This window comes from Fundulus heteroclitus, chromosome 21 (assembly GCF_011125445.2).
Source record: "Fundulus heteroclitus isolate FHET01 chromosome 21, MU-UCD_Fhet_4.1, whole genome shotgun sequence".
Lineage (NCBI taxonomy): Eukaryota > Metazoa > Chordata > Actinopteri > Cyprinodontiformes > Fundulidae > Fundulus > Fundulus heteroclitus.
Genome location: NC_046381.1, coordinates 36,281,122 through 36,300,984, shown reverse-complemented (window position 1 = coordinate 36,300,984; position 19,863 = coordinate 36,281,122). Strand labels below are relative to the sequence as shown.

The following is a 19,863-nucleotide window of genomic DNA, read 5'->3' as shown; positions in this document are numbered from 1 at the left end:
TAGATCCCAGCCCCGTTTTGCTCAAAACAGAGTACTTCGCTCTCATACTGCAGGTCTACTAGTGGTTCCAAGAGTCTCTAAAAGTAGAATGGGAGGCAGATCTTTTAGCTATCAGGCTTCTCTCCTGTGGAATCAACTTTCCTTTTTTGACAAAGCTTATAGTCAGAGTGGCATAGGTTGCCCAGGACCTATCTCTATAGTTATACTGCTATAGGCTTAGGCTGCTGGAGGACATCAAGATTTTTCTCTCACTCTGCTGAGTTCTCCTACTGTTCTCCAATTTGCATTGTTTGCTGTTATTTCAACTTTTAACTTTATGTTCTCTCTGTCTTTTTTTATTCATAGTAGGTACACCTGGTCTGCCGTTCTGTGACACCGTCCGGGGGGTGGGGGGGAGGCGTTGCAGATCATCTGCTATTACCATATAAAATAGACAGGATTCCTGGATCAATGTGTGCTTCTGTGCTTTTTTGTCTCTGCTCTGTCTTCTCTTTTTAGTGTGTGTCCTGTCTGGTAATATAGCATTAAGAATTGTTGTCTTGATGCCAAAAAGAGCCCAACAGATTTTATTTTCACAAGTGGCACCTTACTGCTTTCGCTGATAGGGCTCTGCTTGATTTATATATGCAAGAAGCTTTATTGGATTTTATGCTGGGGCTGTTTCATGTTCAATGGACAATGAAATGGGAAGGTAAAAGAGGAAAAAAGGAGACAAACAGATGAGACAAAATGCTAAAAGGGAAAAAAGGTGAAAGAGAAAAAGGAGAGAAAAGGGAGAGAGCTATATAACATCCTCTGAGTCTCCTATACCTGTGAAGAGAGATATAAAAAGAAAAGCAAAACCAACCAAGGTATTACAAGAACAAACAACAAACGCTTTGATACCATCACTGAAGAATCTACAGAATTATTTATTATGAAATGTATGAAGTGACAGCTAAAGATAATAACCGCCTCGCCCCCTGGTGGGGTCCCCGACGGAGCTTGTGCTCTGTCTTCTCTACCCCTCAGTCGGTGGAGGCAGATGACCGTTCACACTGAGCCTGGTTCTGCTGGAGGTTTTCCTTCCTGTTAAAGGGAAGTTTTCCTTTCCACTGTCACTTCATGCTTGCTCAGTATGAAAGATTGCTGCAAAGCCATGGACAATGCAGACCACTGTCCACTGTGGCTCTACACTCTTTCAGGAGGAGTGAATGCTGCTTTTCAAGACTTGATACAATCTGCTGGGTTTCTTTAGATAAGAAATATTTTGACCAATCTGTCTGTATGATTCGATTGAATTTGACTTTGTAAAGTACCTTGGGATAACGTGTGTTATAAATCGCCACTATAAGAATTAAATTTAATTTTATTTAATTAAACATTTAGAAAGTTGATTCAACATGATCTCTGTTTCTATGAAATAAAGAAAAAGAAGAAATATCAGTTTATTCATGTAATGTTTAAAATTAGTCCTTCTAAAGATGTTTATAGCACCATCTCTCCTTTGAACTCTCCATGCATTTTTTTTGGAGTTTATGCTAATCATAGTAATAAGACTTCCAACCTGTTCTCAAAGCCAAAAGCTCCACATTCATTCTATGTTTTCTCGCTAATTTAGCAACAAAACCCACCAACTGTTCTACTAGCTGAACAACTTCATCTCATTGATTTCTTTCTGTTTTCAGTAGCAGTATAACAGAATTCACATTTTACAAGCTGGTAAAATATTTCTGCAAAAAACCCACATCTGAGAGACCCATCTCAGTCCAGGCTGGTGTGAAGCTGAGTATATTATGTAAATATTCCATTTTTTTCCCCAATGATGGCAACGTGTAGGATGTAATCAGGCCGTTTTAACACAGAGCAGGCCCATTTCTGCTGGATGGTGTGTGTCCAAGGTTTAAACAAGCCAGTACACAGCTTCACATGGCAGGGCATTACAGCTGGGTTAATAGAGAGCAGCTCTCTGCTTTGTGTTAAAACGTCCAGGAAGCAAGCGCAATTACATCACTGATGGACGAGTGATCGGAGCCAGGGACCCCAGATGTGTGGATTTCCTGTGTCATTTGGCCCCAAGAGCTCAGCCAAGGCGTGATTGAAAATGACAAAATTAAAAGTGCAGAGCGGGATTCAAAGCTGGATTTTAGGCTGGCAGCTTCGGTTGAGATGCGTGTTTGTGAAAAACCACAGTGGGACTTCTTTGCACAGTGTTTGGCAAAGCTGTGCCTGATATGTAGGAGGCTACTGTACAAGCTGGGTAACAAAACATAACAATTCCATCTATTTTTGAATTGTATGATTAAATGTGCGCCAGCAGCATTTAAACCACAGCTCAGAACATTTCATTTAAAAGCCAAACTAGACTTTCGGATTCACTTCAATAACAATAAATAGTGGGGAAAAAATAGAAAACAATGGATCGTGCATGTAACAATCTTATACTAATTGTGTAGTTTAAACCATCTTGTGAAGCAAAGGGATTTAGACCCAAATAAAAGGGTCCAACTGTTGAAAACAATTGCTGGATTATAAAGCACTGCTTTCTTTTCTTGAGCTCTTTTAACTGTTTAGTTGGGCTCAGCTGGCTGATCAAACACCAATCAGATTGAGGCCTCATTGAAACGGCTGCTTCTCACTGTAGTTCCAAGCTGAGCCCGAAGCAACATCTGGAGAGGAAATGTGATACGCTCACAATCCCACCCCAACTCAGGAGCACAAAGCCTCATACGAAGAGGTTCTCTCACGCAACACAGTCAAAGACTTAAAAGAGATAAACCGTAGCGCTGGGCATTTACAGTCTGTCACTGCGTTTTTACAACAACAACAAAAATGTGACGTGCATTTGTCTTCACCCCTGTTTGCTCTGATACCCCCTAAGTAAAATTAAGTGCAACCGTTTTGCTCAAGAAACAAATCAGTAAATGCAAGCCACCTGAGCTGTTGAGGCCTCAAAGGTTTGTTAGAGAGCGAACAATATCACAAAGACCAATAAACAAAGAGGACGGGTCAGGAATGAAGTTGTCGAGAAGATTAAAGCAGGTTTAGGAAAAAAATCAATATTTCAAGTTTTGAGCATCTCACGGAGAACTGACGAACTGTAGGGGATGTGGCAGACATGTTCATGAAAGTGCTCTGGCCACAAGAGGCCTACGTCTACATCTTTTTTGACTTGCATACAAAATTGTATGTGGGGGAAAAAAAACTACAACAGTACTGCAACTCATCGATCTCCATTGGGAAAGATGGTGGTGGCAGAATCTTGCTGTGATAATGCTCGTCTTTAGGGGGTACAGGGAAGCTGAGCTAATGGCGTGGATGGAGGTACCTGGGTAACGATGTAAGACTGCTTATACTAGAGGGTTCAAAAGATTTGACACTGCTCTAAATGTTCATCTTCCAGCAGGATAACACCCCCAAACATACAGCCAGAACTACAATGAAATGGCTTAAACAAAGCATATCCATGTGTAAGAATGGCCCAATCTAAGCCCAAAATTTATTCAAAATTGGAGAAACCTGTACTAAGACACGATGCTCAGATGCTCCATCCAATCTGCCTGGCCTTGAGCTACTTTTCACAGAATGGACAACAGTTTTATCCTACATGTGCAAAGAAAAGGCATGCTGCTTCACCTCACCGGATTATTGCATAACATTTTTTTTTAAATCATGCGTTCTTTTTCTTTCACTTCCCTACTTGCTATTGGTTCCAACTCATAAAACCCCCAGCTATATACCTGGAAGTTATTGTTTTTTATGTCACAAAATGTGAAGAGGTTTAAGCTGAATGCAATTTTATTTAAGGCACTGTAAACGTTTTATATGTCCAACCAAATCAGAAATAGAACAGCTTTGTTAATCTCCAGAACACAGCGCAGTGTATTCTATCTCTGGAACACTTCATTTAAAATAGGAGCAATTTACTCTCTGCAGATTACAGGCAACCCTCTTCATCATATCTTCTTCCCTAATCTTCTGCTCCTGGAGAGAAGGAGACAGACGGAAAGATTTGGGTTTACGCTGCCAGGAGATCCAGGACGCCTGACTGGGAGCAGAAGCAGCAGGGAAGAGACGGCGTTGTATTTGCAGAGAAAAGCTTTGAGAATCACGGCAAAGCTCTGCACGAGAGGAAGGACAACCTGGAATGGGCCAGGTATTCAGGATATTGTGAGAGGAAGTCATTAGGAAAGGGACAGGAAGAGGAGTTTAAAAGGGACAGTAACAAGGAAGAAGGAATGTAATATATATATATATATATATATATATATATATATATATATATATATATATATATATATATATATATATATATATATATATATAAATTAACTAAAAAACAAGGTTGTGAAAAAAATCCTCAGCCTCAGAATGATGACTAGTTTCTTAATGTAGGCTATAAATTAAAATAGCTCTGAAATGATCTTTTAATGTCTTTTCATGTTTAGCAAAAGGGTTCTTTTAAAATTAGCCAAAGGTCCAGTCCAAAATGGTTTTATGTCTTGTGAATTTGTGTCCAGTGAATTCATATTATGTAATCATACTTTTTTTTTTTACAAGGATGAAAAATTATTGAATCCCAGACTTAAAAATGTTTGGAAAAACAAAAAAAATATATACAACTTTTGCAAACTACTTGAATTGGCTTGAGTTTGTTTCACTGACTTCTTTCAGTGTGATAAAATCCTATTTTGTACCCCCCCCCCCCCAAATTTGTGAAAGGAAACTGCTGAAAAAAGACCCCATTACACTTTATCTTCTGAATGTCCAAAATAGCTGTTCCTCTGCCTTGTTTCCCGTTAGAAAAACAAATTCTTCAGTGATACAAATGACAAGCTACAATGCCTGTGGCGTTTAGGACAGGACACACTGAGATAAAACTCTATATTTGTCCTAGTTTATTCACTACAAGCCAAGTTATTGAAAAAGCGTCTTGTCAACATTTCTGTTTGGAGGCTTTCAGCAAATTGCTCCACATTTGCTTTGCCAGTGAATGAAAACCTTGTTCAAAAGAAACACGGGGAGAAACAACTCTTTGGAACATTATGGGAAGCGGAGAACAACCTATGAATGGATAGACGGACTGGGGTCCAGTCTGTAGGACTGTGGGTGCTGCCTGTCACACTGAAGAGGAGCTGTGCCTGAAACAGAAGCTGGTCTGTCCGCGTACAGACCCCCACAAATGGTCACGGAAAAGATCCCAGATACAACTCGCTGGAATGAGCTTCCTTTGTATGGTGGTTGGGCTCACCTTGGAGACAGGGCGAGGAGCTCCATCATCCAGGTGAAGGTCAGAGTACGATTACTTTGCTGCATCGATGGGAGTCAGTTGAGGTTCTACCAGCATCTACTGAGGACTGGGATGGACTTGATTTGGGAATAATAATAAAAAAAATAATTGAACTTTATTGATCTCACAATGGAGAAATTCACCTCTGCATCTTAACCCATCCCCTTGGGGAGCAGTGGGCTGCCACTGTGCGGCGCCTGGGAAGTAATTGGGGGTTAAGGGTCTTGCTCAGGGACCCAGAATGGCAGCTTGTGGGAGTTGAACTCAGAACCTCTGGGACCAAAGCTCTATGCTCTAACCACTAGACCACCATTTGGGTGTGACAGTGACAAAAACACATAGAGTTAGACACTAGATTAGTAGTAGTAGTAGCAGTAGATAAAGGCAAACACATTCTATTATTTACTAAAAGATGCTAACGAAATGTTGCTAACAGCAGCTTGTTGTTGAGTAGGGTAGAAACTCACACACATACACACATACTGATCAACCTGTATGTTCACTTGTTCTTACTTTCACCGTATGAGCACTGCAGCACAGCTGGCTGCCACAGCAGCGTAAGAACGTAGTAGTTTCAACTACATAAAAGCGGCTTCAAAAGTCGAGGGGTCATTTAGATGACAGTGTATTGTTTTATGTTTTCTTTTTAAGGTTCGAGGGGTGTGTTTGTGTGTGTGTGTGTGTGTGTGTGTGTGTGTGTGTGTGTGTGTGTGTGTGTGTGTGTGTGTGTGTGCGCGCGCGCGCAATGTCTCTGTTATGTAACCTATTCCTGAAGACATTGCTTTGTTGCTGTGGATTGTTACTCATCATGATAAAAATTCATCTAGCAATGAGTCCAGCAATGAGTCATGTGGGGGACACTGTTTGATGCAAGATGGGAAGACATTGTAAACAAATGAGCTCTACAGACAAAGCATGGAATGTAGTTTATATAGGGTTGCTGTGTTTATTATTAGGTGCAAGCCCATGGTGGCACTATTTTTTTCTATGCAACCATCCAGGTGACCCACAGTCACTTGGCTCCACGTTGCAGCGGGGAATGAAATTCGGACTTCTACTAAGCAGAAATGCTATTAAAGAAGTAGCACTGGTATAGAGAAGGGTGAATAATAATAATAATAATAATAATAATAATAATAATAATAATAATAAACACAGATCAAATCTTTGCCAATTCTTCCCTTTGATGCAAACTAGTGTTGGTACTGCGGCACAGCTAGTCGCTATGGGTAGTGAGGAAAGTAGCTGTTTAACTCTCCACTAAAACACTGCTTCTAAAGTCAGAGTTGTGTGTGTTCACTCTTTTTTGCGGGGTTTTGTTTACAGTTGTTTGCCATGTGTGTAGACGTTTAAGTTATTGTTGTTTTAATATTGCAGGTTAAAATCCTCCATTATAAAGTTGTGTCCATTATTGACCAATATATTTTCAGTGGTTGAAGCAGGGTTGCAAGACTGCGTACAGCACCTCACTGTTTATGCAGGGCCACGTTTTTATAAAGGTGAACAAATGGCATTTCCAAGGAATAGTAAATGATCCGGTCTAAAAGCACATTAGCCTGGTCAGCAAGACTCAGCTTCGCTTTCATTTCGCTATACAGCGAACTGAGTCTTGAACTGCTCCCATAGATCCCTCTTTCCTGATACCGTCCAATCACAGGCGTGGGCAGACTTTCCATCTTGAGTGACGTGCAGCACTAATCCCTAAGCCAAAACAAACAAGATGGCCACCACTACGGAGCGTTCGTTTGCTTTCGCGCTTTCTTCTGTTTTACAAAGAATCATTCATCATAGTCTCTGCTTGACCGCGGCTCAACCTCTCTGTCTGGAGTTATATAGGAGATGTTGCATTGGCTGGACTAGCCTAAATCTTCACATTCTGGTACAGTTAAAATGGAAGAGCACTGAAGTAATTACAAATTGGCATCATTAATTGTTTCAGGAATGTGTTACTGTAATAACATGGTTATTAATTGTAAATTTACCATAAATCACGAAAACAGATTAGCCTAATCGAGGTTAGTTTCTGAAACATTAAATTCTAATAAAACATGCAACGCTGAATAAAATTACAAGCCCAAATATGCTTTTTTTAGACTGGAAATGAAGGTTTAAGCTCAGCGTTGTACCCCCTGCTACTCAGTTATTATTACAGGAAGACCCTTCACACCAGAATCCAATAATCTGAGTGACAGGAACACATTATCATCATCATCGCCTTGGTAATAAATGATCACATTAAATGATGCTCTGCTGAGTACACTGATGAGATGTATCAACGATCTCTGTTTTCCCTCATTGCCTTCTCCTCTAAATAGGAAACTCAGCAGTTTGGGAGGCGTTAACAAATAATGGGTGTTAAGTACAACTTTTAGGGTAAATTCCGAACACAAACACATCCTTTCTGCTTTAGTGATCACAATGAGATGTGACATGCAAGTTGTTTCCTCTTTTTTGTGTTTAAACGCACTCTCTTTGAGTTAGAGAGTTGCACCAGAACCACATTTTGTAGCTGTCAAAAAGCTGCTGGCATCATTCTAGCTGCACGTTTGACTGCTCTTCTTAACAGGATTGGTAGCGTGAATTTAAATCAGGCGATGAACCTGGCCTTAAACCGGTGCCCACAAATTTTCATTAGGATACAAGTTGGGGTTTTAGGAAGACTGATTTTTCTATTCCACAACCTGTTTGCCTTATAGGATCATCATCCTGTCAGAACACCTAATTCTGCTCACGTTTTAAACCAACTTACATCGACTATCACCCAGCAAACTCTTTAGGATGTTCAGAAAGACATACGGATTTCAAAAAGCCACGGCAGCAAGGAACTGGAAACTGCTGGAACAGCAGAGTCAATGTCCACAGAAGAGTTTTGGCCCCAGTCTCACTCCTACTGCAAATTGGAAGATTGTGCTTGAAAGCCAAGGCCTTGGCAGGAATCCAATCAATTTAAAGAAAACTCTGCTAAAAGAGTTGTCAAATATCAGGTCAGAATTATGCCGCAACCTTCCAACGGCTCTCATGAGTTGGGCTTTTGTTTTGGGCTGATCATTATCCGCTCGTTTCCCAGCCACCACTCATTACCACAAGTCAGCATCTGTCCGCATCTCCTGGTCTAGTCTGCCTCTCCCTTCATCGATTGGTCCAATCTGTTCCTGCTTGCATCACCTGCTCAGCCTGCATCTGTCGTTTCCTGCCGTTACCAGCCATTCACGGCAACCTGTCATCTACATGTTCTTCAATACATTTTTAAAAATAAACACAACCTTTGTGTCCGGCTTGAATATCAGGTTCCCCGGAGAACCACACGTTACAACAGCTTGTTGTTGAGGTGTAGTTTGCGCAGAGAGATTGAATGCACCTGTAGTGCGTATGCATTTATTTCAGCCTGCATGTGTCATATTGACACTGTTGCTTGGAAAAGAAAAAAACACAGAAAAAAATCATAATAAATTCAAACCTACTCATGCAAGTCTTGTTTTTAAAGTATTTCAAAATGATTTTTTTTATGATATGTTCATGACAATAATTCATCAAAAATATTTAAATAAAAGCAACCGGATGAGAAAAGGATGAGTTTTTAATGGCTTTTCAAAAAGCTCAACAGAGTCCACTGACCTCAAACTAATGGGAATAGCGATCTAGAGTCCTGGGGCTACTGCTGAGACAGTCCTGTAACTTTGGTTTTCAGTCTCCTACGTGACACAACCAACAGCCCATGGTCCTTTGAATGGTCAAATCCATTCAAAGTGAGAACCAAGGTCTTCAATATTATTCTGAAGTGGCAGAAGAGCTAATGGAGCTGGACAAGTAGGGGTGTGACGTGAGAAAACTTCTGTGGTTTGGTCATATGTTTGACAGCACCGTTCTATAAATCCTGCAGAAGGTCCAAGTATGTTTTGTTTAGGCAGTGGAATAGTGAATTACAGTAATCCAGTCTTAGAGAAACAAATGCCCGAATAACAATTTCCAGCTCTGTTTGTAACTGATGAAAACATGAGCGAACCAGGAAGTGAACAGGGAAACAAGTAAAACGAGGATCAGAATTTACCCCAAAGTTCCAGATGGAAGACTCAGCATTATAGGCAAAAGGATCAAGAGTTTCTCTTATTAAAGTTGTATGCTTTTCTGGAGCACAAACAAGTATTTCAGTTTCATATTCCCGTAGTTAGAGAAAATGCTTAGCCATCCAACATTTTCCACTGTCCAAGCACTGATGTATGACACACATTTTGGATACCTGATGAGACCCAGAAGAGATGTAGCCATAACTGAATAGCTTCTCTATAGCAGTGATATGAGAGACCCTTAAAAGTGCTTATGCCCATGCCCTACATCTGTATGTTTTGAGTCATGAAGCACTGACTTTAGCTGGTATTCACACCATGTGAATCTCTCCTAAACTGCTGAATAGACGTTGCCTACCTCTCTTCTAAAGGTGCCTGTTATCCCTGTTGCTTGTGAACCTTTTGCTACACTTCTACTGTTTCCTTCCACTTGTTCCTTCCTCAAACCTTCCCTTTGGTATGTGTTGAAACAGCACTCTGTGAACAGACAGATTCTGGCGCTCTGTGGCTTTGTCTTGTGGAGGGTGTCAGACTGTCCACTGGACAACTGTCATGTCAGCAGTCTTCCCCATGATTGTGTGGATCTTACCGTAATTTATTTGAGTTAAAAATCTGTGTTATTGGTCTTTAATATTCTAAATTTCTGAAAAACTATTTTTGGGGTTTCCACTAGCTAAATGTTTATAGGATTAAGCTCCTGAAATATATCTCACTGTCTGAAATTACTCTATCCCATAGGGTGTTTTACTTTTTGAACAACATTACTCTTACTAAATAAATTAACATAGCCTATATTGATTTTTTACGAGGTGAACCATAACATCCAGAATTTTAACAATTCTGGATGTTATGCATCTTTTTAACAAGGTACTTTATGTTTAACAAAAAACCCAAACCAAAAGAAGTTTCCTTGGTAAAATCTTTCTTTGTGATGTAACAGGTCAGCTGGCTTATTTTTCTTTTGCTCTCAGTGACAGCATTTTTGAAACAGACTTCTGCTGAATAATGGGATGATCTTGAAAAACATCGGTTGTGTCATCGCCCTCTGCTGGCTCTGCAAAGGCTTTATTACATATGCACAATATGTAATACCCACACAGACGCAAAGACACATCATTTTTTTAACATGATGATAATCTAATGCGCGCGCGCGCACGCACACACGCACACGCGCGCGCGCACACACACGCAAAAATAAAGAAATAAAAAAATCATAATCTTGAATACATTTTGTGTTTACTTTTTAAAGCACAATGTTTTCATAAGACCCACTATTGATTTTAACATTCCTCTTTGTAGATCTTACTTTATTGTCTTAACGTTTAAAGTCAATGCAAAGACCTTTTGAGGAGATTTAACACAGTTTATTTGCAGGATTTTAAAGCAATAATGATCTTTGTTAGTACAAAAGTTGCTTGAACAATGCTTGCTATGGTATGAAAAAAAAAACGAGGCCGGAACTCTATTTGTATTCAGGTTATGTAAGCGTTTATTTACATCCAAATGAAGTACAGTAGAAATAAAAAAAAAAATAAAATAAAAAATAAAGGCTGCAACTGTTCAGCTTGTGTCAAACATGGAAAAGAGAGCTGACGGGATGCGAGTTGTTTTCATTGGAGACTTTGGATGTGGAAGGATGGAGGGGAGGGGTGCGGGTTGCTCCGGGCGCACATGCGCAGTCGGTGGGAGTCGCGGTTGAAAACGGGCAGCTATGCCGCGCGCTTGCAGAGATCGAGCTGGACGCGTCCGCTTAGAGCAACGGCCGCTGCACCGGAGGACCGACCCGGGGACCGCTGCACCGGGAGGCTGCTGACAGGCGACCGCTTTCCCCCGGGGGATAACCCTCCTTCCCTGAGAACCGCGGCCGAGGAAGAGGAGGAGAGCGCGCTACACGAATCCCTTTTTCTCTCCCCCCCTCCCTCCCTGCCTCCCTGCGCCTCAAACATCTCCTCAGCTTTGATTTCAGCCCCGCCAGGAGAAGATAAGCACGGAGACAGCCGAGATGTTGCTGCTAAACGTCTAGGATTTGTCCCCGTGAGTGTAGGCGCGCGTGCATCGCCTGCGAATTAAAGCTGCGCGCGGACAGCGAGCTACGACGACGACGACGAGGAGGACGACGACGGGCTTCACTATGGTTTTATTGGCTCTCCGCAGCGGGAGATGTCTTAATAGTCGCTGTATGGGGACGTTATGCTTGCAGTTGTTGCTGTGGATTTTATGCGCCGTGAACGGAGAGGAGCAGCCGTTCAGCGTGGAGGTAAGACCTGGACCAGCGTTAATTTACAACAAATGCCTCCCCACCGAGAGAGCGACACCGTCTCGCTGTGTTACGCCTATTAATAACGCCAAAAGGCATATAAATAAAGTATTAGAGGCAAGAGCGCAGCTCCTGTTCCCACAATGACAACAACAGGGTCTTTGTGAAAAGCCCAGCTGATTTTGACCGATTCCCACTCCTTGTTTTATGCAGGCATAAAAACCAGAAATAAAATGTAAACTAACCAAAAGAAGCATGTAAACACCACAGTTTAAGAACAGCAACTCTTGTTGTGTTTAGCTATGTCAAGGGTTTAGAAAGTTGTAGTGTGATGATCACTGAAGTTTTCTGTTGTAATCTCTTCCATTGTTTTAAAATCTTTTTAATTGACAAGTGATGCAGTGGCCAGATTACAGCACGCCCATTAGAAAGAGGACAGGTGTGAGATACCTGGATCAAAGGTGTACAGATGTTTGTTTGTTTTCACTACCGTTTATCAAACCTTCAACTTCCAACAGTTTCCTTCCTAACGAGTTACCAGGTTTTTTTTCTAGCTGTGCAGAGCACTGACCAATCAGGTGGCCCCCTCAACAGCCCCTGCCGCTGCGCACTGCCGCTCAGCTGGCTGAAAGTATGGTACGCCCGATGTGTCCCTTTCCGACAGGGAAGACGGATTTTGGTTGCCACAAACACAGACGGCGGCGATGTGAAAACTAAACGAGCTGGATCCGTCGGTTCAATTAAAATAAACGTTTTAAAGCCGCGGTCGGCCAGCCACAAGCGGCGCGTGCTGTAAAGCAGCGGGCTGCAGGCTGGCCGTCCGTCTGAGCAGACAGCCAAAATGTCAGCGTGCTGAGATTGTGTTACTATGTTAAAAACTAAAAAAAAAAAACAGATGATGATCTCTGCAAGAGGTTTATTCTATAGTCTCGCTTCAGCTGATCAACGTTTCAAAGAGCAATAAGTAAATCGTTGCTTTAATTGAGTTTTTGGCTTTTTTCTGTTTTGATTGAAAGCATTTCCATCATGTCATATATTTCATTTAAACAGATCCTAAAAAAAAAAAAAGCCAGCGGGATGTTTTTCATTTTGCCTTGACTGTAAAGTGAGCTGAATGAACAGGAAGTAGAACAGGCTGTAAAACGGAGCTACGGAGGCATCATGACCATCACGGTGACACATGTCTGGGTCAGATTGTACGCAGAACCTGGAGCACTGCTTCCGCACATGGTCATCGTCATGCACATGACTTTTCATGGCCCTAATATATATTATTTTTTTTTACTTTGCTCGCCACATGTGAAACTTTGTTGGCTAAATGAAAAGCAGGAGTCTGATTCAATGAAGTTGTCGCAATCAGAGCTCTTTGTTTTTCAAATACATGAAATGGGCATTCCGGACAACTGCTACAAGTACTGTAAGGGAAAGGAGTACAACACAGAAACCTAAAATTCAACCAGTCTAACGATTATTGATCTTCATAGAACCCCCACACCTCCACACACACAAATAAATAAATAAAATGTTAATATTTTCAAATCTGAGATACCCGTGTGACCAATGCCACATCCAAGATTGGCAAATCCCCCGTTCTGGCCTGCCTCCTGTGAAACTTACACAACTCAGGGGTTTCACCATCTGCAAAGATCTCACAGAGGTCACCGGAGCAAATATTTGAACTGGATGGATGCCAGATGTTTGTGTTTCTGCGGCGGCCCCCCCCCATACTTGCTCAGCAGAAAGAGACCTCTCGAGGCTGAAGCAGGGGGCACTTCCATGGCAGCTTAGCTGGGCTACAGCACAGAGGAAAAAAAACAAAAAAACGTTGCTCCCGTTTCCCGTCCAACTTTGAGAAATAATCGTTTCATCAATCATCCGAGTCTCCGGGCACGCTGTTTACCGAGGGTCATTCACAGATCCACGTGATTTTACAAGCCTGGTACCGCAGCAACAGATTTAACTCCAATGCTACGGGCTGTTTAGTTTAAACACCTCATGCTCACATGATAAAAAAAAGGAGGGGTGATTTGGAACGAGAATCATTCCTAACTTTTGGAAAGTGATCCGGATCGAGGTGCTTGATGACTGCTGTCTTTGTTTGACCGGCAGTTTTCTCTGTCGTTTGTGGAAGAAGAGTAAGATTCAATCCAAGCCCCCCCCCCCGCTGCACGGCACAATTCACAATGTAATTAAAAAATGTCATTTTCCACATTAACATCGCCGCGCTGCTCCCGGAGCTTTCCCTTCTCCCACACCGTCCTCCTCGCCCGCCCTCGGTCGTATTGTCCTACCCTGCCAAGCTCTCGCATTCCCTGAGATGCTTCTGTGAGAAACGCGGCCATGTCGTGGCCACTTGTTGCTTAGAAATCTCAAACATGTAGTAAAGCGGCATGCAGCCTCCGCACTGCTTAAAGCCTGCTTATATTCTGCTGAATAATGCATTTGGCCGGAGACACGGGAGCTCTTGTGTTTTCACATAGAGAAACAAAGGAGGACATTTGAGAACGCTGCTTCTGCCAGGCCAACGGGCAAGACTATCCCAATACTGAACGATACCGATGGCGTAGCTGTCGTGTAAAGAAAACGCTGAGCACACGATGGGTATTTATGCTGCTGTGTTAGGTCGATACGTCGGAGCTTCCTGACATCAAAGCACGTCTGCTGGACTTCAAAAGCCTCCACGCATGTGGATCTTCTCCTTTCGCACCCATGTCAAGAACAGCTGCTTTCATAGTTGCTGGTTGTCCCAAATGGAAATAATGGAATGTGTGTAAAGGGACCCCTGAAACAAACCTCAACAGTAAATGTAATCTCAATTTGACAAGTCGGAGAATGAAATCAGACATGCACCAAGCGATCGTTCAATATCCCCTAATTGGCTCTGATCAGTGATTGGCAGGTTGGAAAAGAGCGTTTTCTTTTCTAAAACATTCCCAAACACTCCAGCATGGCCGTCATAATCCTGCATTTTTATACATCCCACGCGTAATGTGATGGCCAGCTTGTCCAGTCTGGTATTAACTTTTTTTGGACATGTCAAATTTAATCACACGCTCTGTATAACGCACATTGTGAAAAATTTACACAACTGTTATGTTTAATCATCGTCCGATATTAAATATGTTGATCGCATGCAACACCATGCAAACATTTTATTTCTGTGCTGATGGGACAACAGATGCTTGAAACTGCGACTTTGCCCCTAATGCATCTAACATTTATCTGGCCCCTTGGGGGTAACGAACTGAAATCAAATAAGACGGTGACATAACAGAAAAACCCCACACCCTTGATCCTTATACGCGCTCCGTATTCATACACTTCAATGACCCAACAGGAGATGATGTTACAGAAGCCTCTACTTTTCCTCTCATTTAGATCTGCGTGACACATTTTCCAATACATGGCCTTTGGGAAAAGAACTGTAACATATAACTATTTGTCTGTTAAAATTGGGATCAACTCAAAGAAGACTGAAAATAAATGTCGGACAAAAGAAGGCTTGCTTCTTGCAGTCCTTATAGCAAATGCACTGTCTCATTGTTTGGGACATTTTTGCACAGCTTAGCTTCAGGTAGCCAGACTAGTGTTTCCCTGCCCGTCTGCAGTCTTATAAACAGTTTCTAAAAAAAAAAAAAAAAATAAATCCACGGAGACTCAGATAGTTTCCCTGGAGCCACTTTGCTTGTTATGGCAGCGTGGGTAGATGCATTTGTCTCCCACGTCTCCGGCACCGGTTCCAGAGGGTAATGATGAAGACAGAGGTGAGGATTTCCTCTAAATAACAGGAGTGGTTTGAGTTCGTCTCGCTGTTGGCCTGTAATCGCTCGTCTGGCCCGCTGTCTTTTTTGAAAACATTACCCGTTTGAGTGGCAGCTTCGGCGACGGGTTTGTGGACTAATTAATGTAGAATGCCACACTCTTCTTATTGCTTTCCCCCTTTCTTCTTCCCTTTGGATTACATTTTTACAGCGCACTCAGCTCGTCAGAGAGTGATAAAATGGTAATTTGTTCCAACTTCTAACACTTACATTAACGCTATGGCTCTGTCCGTCTGTGCTTTGAATGGTTATGAGCTGCCGGTGATCCAGCGGTTTCCCTCTTTGCACAACTTTGGTTGGCATAATTTGACAGGCTTTGATAAAATTGTGTGTTTTTTTTTGTTAGGCTTTTGTCATCTTTTATTTTAATGTTAATTCAAATAAAAAGGGAATAACAGATGTGTTTTAATCTGTTTTCCCTGTTTATTTTTGACTGTGTTAGAAGGTGAGGGAGACATTTCACAAAAGGATTGCCTAATTTGCTCCTCGTGGTGCCATAAATAAGCAGACAGCCAAACTAGGTCTTGAGCTATTCTCCCATTTTATGTTGAGGTTTTCCAGGTTAAAATGAGCAGCCTGCTTTTGCTGTAAGTAAATGGGGTACATTTACTGACAAAAGGCCGGCGGTATAAAATTCTTCTGGTATGATAACGATCAGTAGGGGTGAACAATATATTGGGAAATTATTGCCTTTTGCAAAACCAATGTGTGCAATACCAATATTGCAAAGTACTTTTTGGAGTGCAATAAAATTTGGGCTCAAATATTCATAAGTGTTATGATCTTGTATTTTACATTGTAATTATATGTAACGAGTTGGACAAAATTCATTGCAGCAGAGGCTCACTAACCTGACTCTAGCCAGATGTATTTCGCTCCGCCTAGCTCCACTCACATACATCTAGGACCTCTCCATAGGAATTGCCTTTATTGAAGGCTGGGCCTTATCAAAAATCCTTGCATATGATTGGATAAGCCACTTGTCTGTCATCTTTATCGACGTGCTATTTCAACCACTCACACCGAAGCTAACCCGTGACGCTGTGAGAGTGACGCAGGAAAAAACTAAAACTTTTTTTTTTTAAATGTGTTTGCGGCTCTAGTGGCACGCGTTTTATTGACAGTGAGCTGACAGGAAGAGGGGGGAAGACAGGCGGCAAAGCGCCGCGGGTCGGAGTCGACCCCAGGCCGACCGTGTCGACGACTAAAGGCCTCCTAACATGGTTCGCGTTAACCGCTAACCGCTCCGCCACGGCCCGGAAAACAAAACTTGCCAAATCCGGTCGGGAGAAGGGTGAAAACATGGTTTCCACCAACAAAAGCCTTCAGAGCCATTCTCTGATGTTCTTTTAATGAAACAATATCAGGTAGATTGGACAACATGGAAGAAATAGCAGCATCAATGTTAACGCTTGCTTCCTCGACGAGTCGCCATTGTTGTCTGAATCAAAACAGTCTCACGTCACGGTCGCTTCTCCACTACGTCACATCTATGAAACTCCAGCCCTGCGTCCTGATTGGCCAGACCATAAAATTGGTTGGAGAAATCACTTTCAATGGGAGAGGTCCCAGATTGATGTGAGTGAAGCTAGGCGGAGCGACATACAGCTGGCTAGAGTCAGGTTAGAGGCTTACACCAGAAACAAATGATATTGTTCAAAATGTTAAAGGTCGCAGCGTGGTGGAGGCAAAGACGAGAGAGGAAAGACGCTGCCTTTGCAATATTACTCATACTGTGAAGCCCTAACAACGAGTAATAATACCATGGTTTCATGGTGAGCTTCACTGATTAAGAGTTTTGTGTCCTATTTCTGGTCTCCAGTTTTTCTGAAGCATTGACGTGCTGATACTAATTTGAGCTAGTTCAAATTTTTCTTTAACAATTATAATTAAACAGCAACAAAATACATGTTTAAGGGCTTCCCGTGAACACCAATATTAATTCGAAACAGAGGCGAGGAATTGCTCTAACATTGCGTGAGCGAGCAGCTGCTTTAAAACAGTGTTTTTACTCATTTAAAAAAAAAAAAGGTTAGATAATGTTTATCATTTATATGTTTTTTTAGCATTAGCATCTTATGTTAGCATGGTTAGCCACTCTAGACTCCAACAGGCTACCAACCTTATCAAAATCCTGTGTCTTCCTAAGTTAGCTGAAGTTAAAAGTTGAAAAGATTTAAACAAAGCAATGATGCTGTAAAACATTCTGCCTAATATCTTATATGTTGAAGATGGCTCGCCGATAGAGCTAATTCTGCAAAATGCCCCAAAAAACGGGACCGCATTGATGTTTTGTTGCTCCTTCTTGTACACAAGAGTCAAGCACCATGTGGCCAAAAATAACCCAGCACCTCTCAAATGGTGGTTCACTGTTGTACAGAATTTAGTGTTGTGCTGTATTCTCTTGAAGCCTAATATCTAAAGAAAATGTTGCCTGAGTGGATCCTAGGGCTGGGCGATAAATCAATTTAATCGATTAATTCGAATTTACAATTCTTTAAGATTTAATTTTTGGAAAATCTGGATTTTATTTTGCCAATACACTCATTGGGTTTCCATGAAGAGAACAGCATGTGATGCTGAATATATGTTTAGGCAAATATATTGTCAAAATATTGTTAAGTGGAAACTTTTTTTACCATTATACGAGGTACTTCATTTACTTATTTACTTTTTTTTTTAACTTAGTTTGAAGTTCACAAGTGCAGTGAAGCCTGTTCTTAGCTCATTGTGTAATACCACTAGCAGCAAATGTTTTGTTATATTTTAATTGTTTATAATGGCACGGCTGCCATCTTGTTTTACAAGCATGTTTCACAGCTTGTTTTTAGTTGCACTTTGAATTCAGGTCAACTCCCTGACAAAATGCTTGACATAAAAAGCAAGGTTTTAAAATAATTTCTTTAATTTCTTTTTATGAAACAAAAAGGAGGAAAAAATCGATTAATCGGATTTGGTATGATAAAATCGGAGATTTATTTTTTAATCCATATCGCCCAGCCCTAGGATCCTGTAAACCTAAACTACTGCCAGGCTTTTCTGGGGGAAACCTGGTTTTATTAATGTTTTCTATGATATCTTCTTTTTTCAGTCATCTGACCAAATTTGTACAGCAACAGGTGTGTGTGTGTGTGTGTGTGTGGGGGGGGGGGGCAGCTTTACACTGCTGGAGAACACTGGTCACGCAATCACTTTATAACCCTCACCCTGGCTTAACATTAAAAAGTATTTTAACTAGCACTTTTGACACTTTCTTAAACCTTTGGTTTACCTTAATACTTTTAGCCAGTCTACATGTACTTTCAATTCACAGAACACATTTCTTCTTTGCTATACCTCAGTCCTCTCTTAGTCCACTTGAGATCTTTCACATTTTATCCACTTACCTAATGGGTTTTTGTTTTGTTTGTCTCACTCAAGAAGCATTGCTTAAGGAACACAATGTAAACGCGTCAAAGCCTCCTGAGCATCCCACCGCCTTGCCTCTTCTCAGAGGCATCAGGTGCAGCGCTGCGCTCTGACTAACATTAAGCGCTTGAGTCATGCCTCTGTGCTCACCAGAGACTGAGCGGAGTTGCTTAGTCAGAGATAATCTGCTGTACAACAAAGAGAGTGCAAAATTGCTCTCCCGTCTGTTGACACATCTCGTCTCAGATGAACGCACGAGTGAATTTATGGTTCAGGTAAACTTTGCGCACAAGTCGGTGGTAATTGTTTTCTTCTAGAGAAGTACAGTATCTAAGAAATCTCGGAGCAGATCTTACATGAGAACGTCCCAGCAGGGCAAAACACAACACAAAGTGGATAATGCTAAGGTGTCAGCTCAGTTTAGAAAAAAACAAAACAAAACATTGGGACTTTTTGTCATCAGGTAACATTAAACTCTTCAGTAAGCGGCTTTATTCATTGTTTTTTTTTTTGTTGTTGTTAAAAAGACAAAAAAACATTCAATGATGACTTAATTGGTCCTTTGAATTCAAAATAAAGATGAGAGCCTCAAATTCTCCTGATGGAAGTAGGAATGAACACAATGGCAACTGATTGGTGGCATTCAACCTTAGTTTATGTATGAAAAGATTCAGTAAATACAAAAATGTATTTTGTCATTTACATGCAGTGAAATTACCACATCTAAATACTTTAGATGAATTTAATCTGACCCAGTTTTTAGGTCATCTAAAATAATGTAACTCCTGGGTTTCTGAAAATGAAAATTCAGAAACCCAGGAGAAACTTTGGGGAATTTTAAACACTTTTTTAAAATTCACTATTCAGCTTTAAGATATTCTATTTAACCTTTATTTAATCAGATAATATACCCATCAAGATCAAGACCTCTTTCACAACGGTGACCTGGCTAAGAAAGGCAGCGGCACACATGATAGCGGACCAGACAGACAACAATAAGAAAACTACTATGATAACTCATTTAAATAATCATTTCAGATTTAA

At 41.3% G+C, this 19,863-nt stretch overlaps 1 protein-coding gene across 2 annotated transcripts in view; it reads left to right on the top strand.

Annotated features, from left to right (window-relative positions):
• The first annotated feature begins 10,996 nt into the window (after positions 1-10,996).
• Positions 10,997-19,863, top strand: part of LOC105935326 (matrix metalloproteinase-16) — a 93,172-nt gene continuing 84,305 nt past the window's right edge. For both annotated transcript variants that reach the window (XM_012875680.3, XM_012875679.3), the window contains exon 1: positions 10,997-11,590. In XM_012875680.3, the coding sequence (XP_012731134.2) occupies positions 11,465-11,590 (126 nt within the window). In that variant the 5' untranslated portion in view covers positions 10,997-11,464. The remainder of the gene's footprint in view (positions 11,591-19,863) is intronic.